The sequence below is a fragment of the Bombyx mori genome, chromosome 13 (assembly GCF_030269925.1).
Source record: "Bombyx mori chromosome 13, ASM3026992v2".
NCBI classification, from domain to species: domain Eukaryota; kingdom Metazoa; phylum Arthropoda; class Insecta; order Lepidoptera; family Bombycidae; genus Bombyx; species Bombyx mori.
Window position 1 is genome coordinate 3,159,870 of NC_085119.1, and position 13,596 is coordinate 3,173,465.

Consider the following 13,596-nt stretch of genomic DNA (forward strand, 5'->3'; position numbering starts at 1 on the left):
GTAATAAATTGATTTGTAAAATTCTATGTCGAATACAATTTATGGTTGAACCAAAGATCTAAAAAAAAACTCGCCTGATTTTCCCAGTGGGGGCGCGATTCTGCTCCGGTGGTAGACTTTTCGAAGCACTGCTCTTTCTAGGGCTAGTGTTGGCAAATTCTCTTAGGTTGAGCCCATGAGCTCACCTACCCGTCCGGGGGTAGCTGGAATAGTCTCTTAGGTTACCAGCAAATAGGTAGGGAAAAACTGCGTATAAAAAACGCAAATGTTTTTGGGAAAAAAATATGGAGAGTTTTTTTTTTATTGCTTAGATGGGTGGACGAGCTCACAGCCCCCTGGTGTTAAGTGGTTACTGGAGCCTATAGACATCTACAACGTAAATGCGCCACCCACCTTGAGATATAAGTTCTAAGATCTCAGTATAGTTACAACGATTGCCCCACCCTTCAAACCGAAACGCATTACTGCTTCACGGCAGAAATAGGCAGGGCGGTGATACCTGCCCACGCGGACTCGCAGCTAAAATGCACTATTAGCATTCCTTTCCAAGTGCAGGCTAATTAAACACGAGACAGACCACTAGACCGGTGCATGCAATAGAACCTGTATGCAACGAAAGACCTCAATCTTTCGATTGACTTGTGCAAGCCGCGCGTTGAGCTGTCGGTCTGACAAAACACATCTGTCAACTGACCACACGAGCGTGCCATGTTTGAGCAAGATAGATAATTCGATAATATCTATATATTAATACGCGAAGGAAAAACTTTATATCCCTTCTTACGAAAATTGCGCGGACGTAGGAGTATGACATTTCCCGCACTTATAGAGATTATAGAGAAGGAGTGCAGAATGTTAATATTTTTTTAAATTATGCCTAAAAAATACATTAAATCAATAAATAAAAAAAAAAACATCACATACAGTACCATGTATTTGACGCACACACGCATGCATACTATTTATTTATTGTCAAACTTTTGTTCTTGACGTCTGTGGTCAAATTGAGAATAGATTAAATATTGTTTGTCTTTATTAATATTTTTCTATAGTGTAGTCTTGGCGAAATTTGTGATTATAGAAGTATAATAGTCTTTGAAAATAGAATTATAATAGTGTACAAACGTATAATTTCAATTAAGTATAGTCGAATTTCGACCAACGGGTGACCACTATTTATAACAGGTGTATAAAGCTTCTCTAATACAAGCAAATGAGAATATTGGGAAAGCCCATGGCCACATCTCATTGAATTTCTCGCCGGATCTTCTTAGTGGGTCGCGATTCCGATCCCGTGGTAAATTCAGCGAAGCGCTACCAGGGCCATTGTTAGCAAATAATCTCACGTTGAGCCCGTGAGCTCACCTACCGGTCCGTGAGTAGCTGGAATAGGTCCTAAGCCTACCAGCAATAACATAGTTAAAAAACACGAGTACGAGATTCGCCACTCAAAAGACTTTTCTTCGAGTCGAGAATAATCTCATCATTTGAATTCATGAAACTAATAGTACACTATGTCGGGTTGCAACTATGAATATTATGGCAGCCTATTAAAGGTCCAGGTCTAGATTAGAGATCTAGATTAGGACTAGATTAGAGGAGAATGGTCAGAAGGTATCCAGATTTGCTACCGAATTTCGGTATGTAGTTAACTAAGGAATGTAGGTTTTTTTTTTATTGCTTAAGTGGGTGGACGAGCTCACAGCCCACCTAGTGTTAAGTGGTTACTGGAGCCCATAGACATGTACCACTTAAATGCGCCACCCACCTTGAGATATAAGTTCTAAGGTCGCAACTATAGTTACAACGGCGGCCCCACCCTTCAAACCGAAATGCATTACTGCTTCACGGCAGAAATAGACAGGGTGGTGGTACCTACCCGTGCGGACTACCTACCCGTGTTTGTAAAGGCATTAATATTTTGCATATCGCAAAAAGTACTAGACTGAAGTGGGTTTAGCAATTCAGTCGCGAATCACATGCGCATAAACATCGCCAAGCTTTTCTACAACTACTTCAATATTAATCTTTGTTCAAATACAGATATATATGAACGCAATAGAGTGGTTCCGAGAAATGCTTAGCTGACCCGATTTCTTTTACTTATTTTCTTATCAGATAGTCACGATCGAACACGGCACGGACCAGTGACACGTCTGTCCAACTCAAACCGCACATCAATTAATAAGCCACGCGGACCGCTATAAATTGATTGCTTCCCCTCACCAGCTCAAATGGCCCCGTTTACTCTTCAAGTCTTCACGTACAGGCGCCAGCCGCAGATAAATATAAGTCGTTGTTTAAATTTCAAACGCTTTACGCTATCACGATTCGTGCCTGAGGCGTTACGTTTTGTAGATTAATGGATGTAGTATAATGTAGAAAAATAGTGGCATTAATAGTCTTGGTATAACTTTTATTAATAAATACGATTGTGATCTCTTTGAAAACTGATTAATCGCACTAAATGGTTATTGGAAACTATAGGAATCACAATGTGCAGCAAATGTGGACGCCGATCTTGTTTTTTTCTTTCTCCTATCTAAGCTGATAGCCTTGATAGGCTATTTCAGCGGAACCTTAACTAGTAGGTGAGCTCACAGGGCTCATACCTGACGACGTTGCTAACACGAACCCTAGCAAGAGCCGTGCTTCGCAGAATCTACCACCGAATTGGAAACGCGACCCACTGAGAAGATCCGGCGAGAAACTTAGTGGGCTGTGTCTGAGGGTTAATTTACTCGTCGAGCCCTTCGTCGCAAGCGACAGATTCGACGAGAACGATGAACGGTGCTTTAGGTACCTAAAAGCACCGTTAGTGGGGGATCCGAAATGACGTGTTTGGGACGACGTCGACTGCTTTCCATTCTTTCCGCAGGATCGGGAATTCGATCTTGAAACAAAAGGTACCTTCATAGTACAATGCTAACACAATAAATGCCATTAAAACATTAGTACGCGCGCAGCTTTCTCGGAACGGATCAATGCGTGAACGATGCTAATGATTATTACTTAACTGACGTGTAAATGAATTGCAAAACATAAGCGTTGACAACACGATTTATAAATCAAATTGCAAATTCATAAGTTGAAATTTAGCGGTTAACGTAGGTGAACTCGTTATACCGGTGACTAAGTATAAAAGCTTTGCATACAATAAGCTCCTCTGGATGCCTCAAGTTACTGGGTCGATGTATTGATACTAACTAGAACCCGTTTTAGGTACGTTGCAATCAATAAATTAATACGTGAAGCAAAAACTTTGTACGCCTTTCTACGAAAATTGCGCGATGGAGGAGTATGAAATTTCCCACACTTATAAATAATAGAGAGAAGAAGTGCAGAATGCTAATTTTTTTTTTTAAATTATGCTTATTAAAATATATGAAATCAATAAAGGAAACATTACACACGCTACCATGTACACGCATACATGTTGTAATAATAAAATTTTTTTATTGTTATGGTGTGTGGTCAAATTGAGAATAGATTAATATTATTTTGTCTATAGCGTAGGCTTGGCGAAATCTATGATTATAAAAGTGTAGTCCTTGACAATAGAACCACAATAATGCTCAAATTTATAATTTATATTCATAATTATGGTCGAATTTCAACAACTGGGCGACTACCCACACTACTGTAGTATTTAATATAATTGACGTTTTAGATTTCATTGTTGGAACTGCCGGTTGACGTCACTGAAAAGTTTATCGGTGTCAACAAATTGATATTGAAACGAATTAGTAGGGTGTAGGCAGGGATATAATCTTGCATTTAGGACTACTAGCTCAGCTGACACATTGACAATACAAAACTACACTGTAGTCTGTAATTTAAAGATCTCCGTTACTTCTTCTTACTTAATTTTACAGTTATTGTAATAATTTAATGTATTAAATGGCCAGACTGGTCTATTTGTCGTTAATCCGTGACGTAGCTTGAAACACGATACATAGACACGAATACAATATGTTCACGAGTGACTATCGCGATAAAGAAATAAAAGTGCATAATTGTAATTTGGCAAATTAGTGGTGGTAGGGCCTATTGTAAGCTCCCAGAATGATGTACCGCCACACCGTCTACTTCTGCCGCGAAGCAGCAATGCGTCCCCGTTTGAAGGGAACTGAGATTGAGACCTCATTTGCAGAATGATTGGTGTCATTAAGTTTCGATATCTATAGACCCCAGTAAGGACCTTACCACTAGATGTATCGTGATAATCTGCACACATACTTCCAAAAAAAAAACGACTGAAAAGAAATGTAAGTCACTACGTCCGTATTTATTGCAAAATGGGTCTGTAACTGAAACATTCCTTGAAGCACTTCGAACTAGTGATGTTTTTTGCAATTGTTTACCAATCCACGAATGACTTACAATTGTATATTTGTTTTTATTCGCTTAAATGTTTGATTAACACTTAGAGTTTGAAGGACAAAATCTGAATAACAACCACGTTGTATCTTTATCGTTGAGCTAAGTAATTATGGGCAGCAAACATCAGATAACCGACCAAACATGGTAACGGCTTATCGCATAATCTCTTCTTGGCCACTGAGACCACACGAGATAGTGGGATTATACGTTTTTTATGATATACCAAAAGAAATATGCTAAATTAAGTCATCCACTGTGCTAAATTAAATAGATTACATCATTTTATGCAATAACATTGGTGCTTTTTACTATACCGAAGTTGTTGTTTAATATCTATACCTTAACACGTTGACTGTCATGTAGGTCACCAGTGCCCTACGTGGCGCACTCAAGTAATTATGTCGATTTCTGTTACTAAGCGCCTAGATTGCTTGACTTTGTTTTCTTTTGTTTGCCAATGTATGCTCTAGTCTTTTTCGTCTTTTAGAAATAGACTAGCTTTTGCCCGCGACTCTGTCCGCGTGGAATAGGTACTTTGGCATAACGCTAAATTCTACCCCCCACTTCATTTATGTAGAAAGTGAAAATATTTTTGAATGTTAAGGAGCTATTGAAACCGCTATTTTGAAATATTCTTTATTGGTGCTCCACTTGTATTGGTTTTACCGTGATGCTATATAGCCTATAGCCTTCCTCAATAAATGGGCTATCTAACACTGAAAGAATTTTTCAAATCGGACCAGTAAGTAGTTCCTAAGATTAGCGCGTTCAAACATACAAACTCTTCAGCTTTATAATCTTTTAGAAATAGATTCATTCTCAATATATGCGGATTCGTCTTTCCCGGAGTCTATTAGATATTTCGGCGCCTTGGTTAGAAGATCGAAGAGAGAAATTGACATATGTAGTTACATCAGTACGCCGCGTAGGGCACTGGTGACCTACACGGCAGTCAACGTGTTAACATATATACATATGATGTGTATCGGTTTCTGGTTCCAATAGTACAGAAAAACTTAGTTTGGGGACGGATGACCGTCTGTGAGTTGTCCCTCGGCTTAGTATTATCATTAAAACTATTATCTGCTTGGATGAAATCAAATGAATACAAAATTTACTCTAGTCTATATTATTTGATCAGTGAACGATTGGCGGTGCCTTTCTGTATTTTGATTCCTCATAAAGTGTGCTACTGGCTGTCTAGAAAACCCCGGTCACCGTTCTCGTCGAACCCGTCGCTTGCGACGAAGGGCTCGACGAGCGAATTAACCCACAGACACAGCCCACTGAGTTTCTCGTTGGATCTTCTCAGTGGGTCGCGTTTCCGATCCGGTGGTAGATTCTGCGAAGCACTGCTCTTGCTAGGGTCAGTGTTAGTATCACTCCGGTTGGAGCCCCGTGAGCTCACCAACTAGTTAAGGTTACGCTGAAATAGCCTCTCAAGGCTATCAGCTTAGATAGGAAAAAAAGGCTGGAAAAGGCGGAACCCATGTTCCGTATGTTTGACATGCTGCATTTCCTCAATCAGTCATTATAACTAATTAATGAAAAATACGAACACGTTAGCTGTAAGTAATAAACGTAATGGAAATATATGCTCCAGTGTCCAGGGATGATGTCGAGTAATATCAATGTGTGGACTAAACGTAGTCCGCCTTTTTTCATATCACCATATACATATGTATGTATGTCGTCGCTGGATGTGTATATAGGACATAGCCGGAAAATATTACTTCGATCCGGATGAGATCATATGAGGGCGCGCCCTCGTTCAGTAGACCAGTTTTATTAAACTTTTAATACGACAGCTACATATTTCTTTATGAAATTTGTGTTGATGTACTTACTGGTTGGTTACATTGTACGAGTATATTCATTTCTGTGCTAAGTTTTCTAGGATTTTAAGTGAACATTGGCAAGAAAAATACCTAAATTTTTACTGGTGGTAGGACGTCTTGTGAGTCCGCACGGGTAGGTACCACCACCCTGCCCATTTTTGCTGTGAAGCAATAATGCGTTTCGGTTCGGAGGGCGGGGCAGCTGTTGTAACTATACTTAAAACCTTAGAACTTATATCTCAAGGGGGGTGGCGCATTTACGTTGTAGATGTTTATGGGCTTCAGTAACCACTTAACACCAGGTGGGCTGTGAGCTCGTCCAGCCGTCTGAACAATAAAAAAATTAAAATTATGAACTGTCAAAAGCAAATCGGAGAGAAAAAGAGCTCACGTGTACTCAAGTCCGCAAAACAAAAAAAAAAATTGCTGACTATTGCATTACGGCCAGCTGTAATTATGTTGTCGAAGTAAATTGCTAATTATTAAAAAGAAACATAAAACCACAATTACATACAGGTATATCTATCTACGTAATAATTCTAAGCAATGCATGCTTGCTCATAATAAAATTTCCGAGTATCCTTAAAACTCATATAACACGTCGTAAAGTTGAAATGATATTGTGAGTACACGAACATTACGTTACAGCCTGTAATAAATATGAAACGCCCTATCATTTGTGCTTACGTGAGTTCTATCATTAGAACGCCGCATGGACATGTTCGGAATGAGCCACGGATAGGGCTGTGTGATGCCACACTAAATTGAAAATGACTAGCCGAAAATAAAAAAAACATAAAAATGTCTTTTCCTATAATAAATTAAATCAACAGGAGACGCAAATTGAAATTATTAGCATTGTTTTATTTCCAAGGAAATAATTGTTTCACATTTTTATTACGTTACTTTCGTCATATTTCAAATGAGTATTACTGGTGGTAGGACCTCTTGTGAGTCCGCGCTGGTAGGTACCACCACCCTGCCTATTTCTGCCATGAAGCAGTAATGCGTTTCGCTTCGAAGGGCAAGGCAGCCGTTGTAACTATACTGAGACCTTAGAACTTTATCTCAAGGTGGGTGGCGTATTTACATTGTTGATGTCTGTGGGCTCCAGTAGCCACTTAACACCAGGTGGGCTGTGAGCTCGTCCAGCCATCTGAACAATAAAAAAATTAAAATTAATCATTAAAAATTCAAATGAATAAATAGAGAAATCTAAATATCTTCTATTGTTGCCCGGAGAAAATATTAATTAGCGTAGTTTTTTTTTTTATGATTGAATATTTACTGGTGGCCCGGAGGCCTTTCCAGTTTCACCAGGACAGGTGAGGAATTAGCGTGGTACTTACTGGTGGTACAGTCTATCGTCAACTTGCAGACTATGTTCAACAAAAGAATCATTGTATCAGTGTGATTTCTATTCCCGAAAAATATAAACACAACATAGGAAAGTTAATTAACAAAGATAATTTATATTTAACTGATCGAAAACATCTATTCTTCTATCATCTATTCGTTTTAGTATTTTACGGTCGCTACGTTGTAGACAATATCCCGTATTTCAAGGCACTGATGTACCTACTATTGTATGTAAATCGTTATTTTTATTTAATATCTTATTACAGCGTCCTAAACTCTGCAACGAATGTGAATTATTGACATCTTTATGAAGCATAAATGTCGTACTATTTTATGGTAAACGTCACTTAATTTTACTCGTAATACCTTTTTTTCAATGTTGGTACTGTACTCGTATGATCAGGCTCCTAATTTTGTAACGCTAACATAAAATTTATTTTTAATGAGAAATGTGTGTGTTGAAAAATGTGAGTTACGTAAACTTGAAAGACTTACAAGCGGTACAATTATCTTCATCCAAGGATTAAACACTAACCATCATCGCATTAATATCAGATTTTTCAGAATGACCGAATATATTTTGTATGAAATATAGTGACTAATGATCGTACATTATTAATGCCCTTGTAGGCAAATCAGCATAGGCCCAGGGGTATATTCAAGTTGCTGCCTACCCCTGAGCACTCTCCTTAAACCGGCTACATTTGAAGCAAGTCATGACATTTGAATCGTCGTGGTCTAAAGGATAAGATGTCCGGTGCATTCGTATGTAGCGATGCACCGGTGTTCGAATCCCGCAGGCGGGTACCAATTTTTCTAATGAAATACGTACTTAACAAATGTTCACGATTGACTTCCACGGTGAAGGAATAACATCGTGTCGTAAAAATCAAACCCGCAAAATTATAATTTGCGTAATTACTGGTGGTAGGACCTCTTGTGAGTCCGACGGGATAGGTACCATCACTCTGCCTGTTTCTGCCGTGAAGCAGTAATGCGTTTCGGTTTGAAGGGTGGGGCAAGCCGTTGTAACTATACTGAACTTATATCTCAAGAGGTAGGCGGCGGCATTTACGTTATAGATGTCTATGGGCTCCGGTAACCGCTTAACACCAGGTGGGCCGAGAGCTCGTCCACCCACCTAAGCAATAAAAAAACAGTGAAGTGTCACTGAAGTGATAAATCAATACTAATAGATTCCTTCGGTTTGTTTTTCCAGGAGTTGAAAGAGAGTTTCAACTATGGTCTTTTCTGCCCTCCTGTCAATGGGAAGGCGGGTAAATTTCTCGACGAGGAACGGCGACTCGGCGACTATCCTTTCAATGGACCTGTAGGATACCTTGAGGTAAGTTACTTAACTTAATATTTAAGCAAAAGCTCTTTTCAAAATCGTACATCATTACATAATTTCCTTGTAGCAACATCTAAAGTTCTTTAGTACATCAAAAGGTAATATAATGTACTATATGTTATAATATCATAAACTGTGTCGCAATTTGCTTAATACATATTATGGCCCCAATACACTATCAAGTTTACTATCCAATTTACATTAGACTTGGGTTTTATCCAAGAATTGATTGAGTTAATATGTTAAGTCAAAGTAAGTAAAGGCTGTAGGCAAGGGAAAGTACACTCTAAGTTGAATGCTTAATGAATGAAATAATTTAACTAGCTGTAGAGAGTCTGTCAGGTCGTTTAGATATGAATATGAACATCTTCGCTGTTGTGCTCCAGAATAAAAACATATTATAGACTAAGACAGTCGTTACTCTCAAGAAACTCGCTCTTAGAACTATGTTATGAACGAGAATATTCAGGTTGTAGTAACACAACCCTACTAAGTTTCTCGCTGGATATTCTCAGTGGGTCGCGTTTCCGATCCGGTGGTAGATTCTGCGAAGCACTGCTTTTGCTAGGGCCAGTGTTAGCAACACCTCCTGATTTGATCCCCGAGAGCTCACCTACATCTAGGGCAACTCTGATATATCCTCTCAAGGCTATAAGCATATGAAGAAAAAAAGAAAAAAAAAAACAGGTTTTAATGGATACGGTAACCGCTTCCAATGAAATATAAACTTAAGGTTTCTCAATGAAAATAATAATAATTTCAGCTGAAATACAAACGCCGCGTTTACAAGATGTTGAAACTAGACGAGAAGACACTGAAGGCTCTGCACTCGCGCGCAAATCTACGAAGGTTCTTGGAACACGTCACGCACGGACAGATCGATAAAATCACTAAAGCTTGCGCCAAAGGACTCGACCCCAATTTCCACTGCCAAGAGACGGGAGGTAAGAATATAGGGATGTACATTTTAATACAAATGAAATGTTATTCGTGCCAGTAGATTTCTCATTACAAAATGGATCGGATAAGCCAATGTATTGGTAGATGCTGGTAGTAGAATGCCTTGCGAATCTACACGGGTAGGTACCAACCACCACTTTGCCTATTTCTGTCGTGAAGCAGTAATGCGTTTCGGTTCCAAGGGTGGGGCAGCCGCTGTACTTTCAAAAGTGAGACCTTACAACTCATGTCTCAAAATGGGTGTCGGCATTTACGTTGTAAATGTCTATGGGCTCCGGTAACCACTTAACACCAGGTCTGCCGTGAGCTCGTCCACCTATCTAAGCAATAAGAAAAACAAAAATAAAAAAGATAGATAGCAGAAAACAAACGAGATACTGATAACGATTTTAGTCAAATCAAAAATAATTAATTATTACTGGTGGTAGGACCTCTTGAGAGTCCGTGCGGGTAGGTACCACCGCCCTGCCTATTTCTAACGCGAAGCAGTAATGCGTTTCGGTTTGAAGGGCGGGACAGCCGTTGTAACTATACTTGAGACCTTAGAACTTATATCTCAAGGTGGGTGGCGCATTTACGTTGTAGATGTCTATGGGCTCCAGTAACCACTTAACACCAGGTTGGCTGTGAGCTTGTCCACTCATCTTAGCAATAAAAAATAATAATATGAAATTTCAACATTTTCCATTTTGCAACCGCTGATGCAAGCATAGTATAGTAACACAGTCATGAAACAATGATAGTCTTATTACATCCAAAGCCATGCAAATAATCGACAAAAACGCTTCGTAAATTCTCTTACATTGTATTACCTATACGTAATACAGTAAATTCATTTGCATGCGGATTCTTATCTTCCATTGTTCCGTGTATTTAAAACCGTATTTTAAGAGCCGTATCAATCCGGCCGTGAATAATCGCCGGTAAACGTCGACCGATCCTTGAGACGTATGAAATTTATACGTTTCCGTCGAACGCCTAATATTTAGCAATTAATCTTGTCGTATATTTGAGCACATTTGTTTCAACTATACTATACTTGTATTGTGTAATTACGTAAAACTTATATTACGTAACCGGACGATTGACAACTGCTGTATGGTCCATATACTGTACTGACACTGTCAATTAATAATACCATATTGACAATGCTAGATGAACACAATAATTATAGGTACTTCTTGTAAATGAAATTCTAGGTTGTATTTGGTAGGCAGTGGCTTGGCTCTGCCCCCTGGCATTGCTGAAGTCCATGGGCGACGATAACCACTCACTAATGAATAGGTGGGCCGTACGCTCATCTGCCTACCAGGGCAATAAAAAAATATATATTACACTTAGCGGTCTTAAAACTCCACAGAGGATACTTTATTAATTTCCGTTTATTATCAACTTGTTTTGAAGTACTTTTTTTTATTCTATCAGAAAACTTATATTCTATTATCTATGTTTTCCGTTTCTATTTCTAGAAACACCATTAACAATAGCCGCCGGTCTAAAGTCGCCCGCGAAGATTCTTATAGCCCTCGTCAACGGCGGTGCGTTACTCGACTATCGAACGAGAGACGGCAGCACCGCTATGCACAGAGCCGTCGAGAAGAACTCCCTAGAGGCAGTGAAGACTCTTCTGGAGCTGGGCGCGTCGCCAAACTACAAAGACGGAAAGGGATTGACTCCTTTATATCTATCGGTGACGAACAAAACGGACCCGCTGCTGTGCGAGACGTTGCTGCACGACCATGCGACAATCGGCGCCACCGATCTACAGGGGTGGCAAGAAGTTCATCAGGTAACATAATTATTCATATGTCAATATCGAGGGATGAAAGGCGATGTGATTTAAGCAACATTTTTGCAACTTTACAGGAGAGCCATTTAAAGATTAAAATTAAAAATTTATATATATTAACAAAAAAATTTCTTCACTTATTTGAATGGAGTAATTGAAGTTTAATTAAAAACATCGAACTGTTGATGCGAATACCAAATTATTTTTTTATTGCTTAGATCGGAGGACGCGCTCACAGCCCACCTGGTGTTAAGTGGTTACCGGAGCCCATAAATCAAATCAAATCAAATCAAATCAAAAAAATTTTATTCAACATAAATGAAAGTACATACTTGTTGAACGTCAAAAGAACTACCGCCAATTCACAAGAACTAGCCTCCGTCCTGAGAAGAATTGGCAAGAAACTCAGCGGGCATGTCTTTTTTTTTTTTTTTTTAACATATAAAATTACATATTATTTATTTATTTTTTAATATTATATTTTTTTTAAATATGAATTTTTTACACTGAGTATTATAACGTAACAATTACTACAATATTGAAATGCCTGGAGCGAGCAACTCATAGACATCTACAACGTAAATGCCGCTACCTACCTTGAGATAAGAGTTCCAAGGTCTCAGTATAGTTACAACGGCTTGGCCCGCCCTTCAAACCGAAATGCATTACTGCTTCACGACAGAAATAGGCAGGGCGGTGGTACCTATCCGCGCGGACCACAAGAGGTCCTACCACCAAAAAGATACTGTTGTCGTCTACACAGGCTTGTCGCAACGGCCTGGTTCAACACGTGGACCATCTGTTGTTCTACGGTGCCGATATGAACGCCCGCAACGCGTCCGGGAACACTCCGCTGCACGTGTGCGCGGTCAACGCGCAAGACTCTTGCGCCAGACAACTCCTCTTCCGCGGATGCGACAAGGAAGCGCTCAACTTTGCCAACCAGACGCCTTACCAGGTAAGTCTACGCAATGCTTTTGAGGTGTGTTTTGGAACAAAACAAGCCTTGAATCTTTTGTCGTTTTCCGATGTAAAGGAAATGCATTTTTTTATTGCCCTTGTAAGCAGACGAGCATACGACCCACCTGATGGTGAGTGATTAACGTCGCCCATGAACTTCAGCAATGCCAGGGACAGAGCCAAGCCTCTGCCTACCGGGACATTTCATGTTGTACATACATTGTTGTACTAATTGTAAATTTTTGGGTTTCCCATACATCTGTACTGTCACCTCTTCCTTACGATAAAAGTTCCCTTGTATTCAATATGAATAAGAAAATGACCTCTCCATCATTTCTAAACACAACATTAATGAGTAAATATGCGTAAAAGTCATATTGAAAATGAGCTCATTTTAATCGAATTAATGTGTACATGATAAAGATTGTTAATTTGTCACAAATTAAAAAAATATTTTTTTTTTCTTAGGTGGCTGTCATAGCTGGAAATTTGGACTTGGCCGAAGTGATTAAAAACTACAAATCTGATGAAATCGGTGAGTCTTGTTATGAGTGTGATGATTTAATGCATGGCTGCGACGCTTTATATCATTTAAATTTTATTATTATATTTATGCACTTTACTGTAGGATTCTTAAATGACGAGAAACTTAAAATTGTTTAACTTATTGCAGAGGGTTGTCGAAAATATCCTGAGACCATTTAAGCTCAATTCGATTATCAATATATTAATCAGATTTAAATATTAAGGTCGTGTATTTTTATTTGTAATTGTACATTTATACTAATAACAAATAAATAAGACAAATTTATCATGATTCCTATAATTTCATTTTATTATAATACATTAATCATTCTTCATTTAAGAATCCTTTTTTAATTATAAACACGACAACTTCTAGGTTCTATGAATGACTGACACAATACGTTTTAAATATAAAGTGCAAATAAATATGT

At 38.8% G+C, this 13,596-nt stretch overlaps 1 protein-coding gene across 14 annotated transcripts in view; it reads left to right on the forward strand.

Moving 5' to 3' along the window:
• Positions 1-13,596, forward strand: part of LOC101745239 (SH3 and multiple ankyrin repeat domains protein 3) — a 241,847-nt gene that overhangs the window by 205,596 nt on the left and 22,655 nt on the right. For all 14 annotated transcript variants that reach the window (XM_062671661.1, XM_062671663.1, XM_038014965.2 and 11 more), the window contains 5 exons: positions 8,800-8,925; positions 9,695-9,875; positions 11,361-11,680; positions 12,444-12,638; positions 13,109-13,175. In XM_062671661.1, the coding sequence (XP_062527645.1) occupies positions 8,800-8,925; positions 9,695-9,875; positions 11,361-11,680; positions 12,444-12,638; positions 13,109-13,175 (889 nt within the window). The remainder of the gene's footprint in view (positions 1-8,799; positions 8,926-9,694; positions 9,876-11,360; positions 11,681-12,443; positions 12,639-13,108; positions 13,176-13,596) is intronic.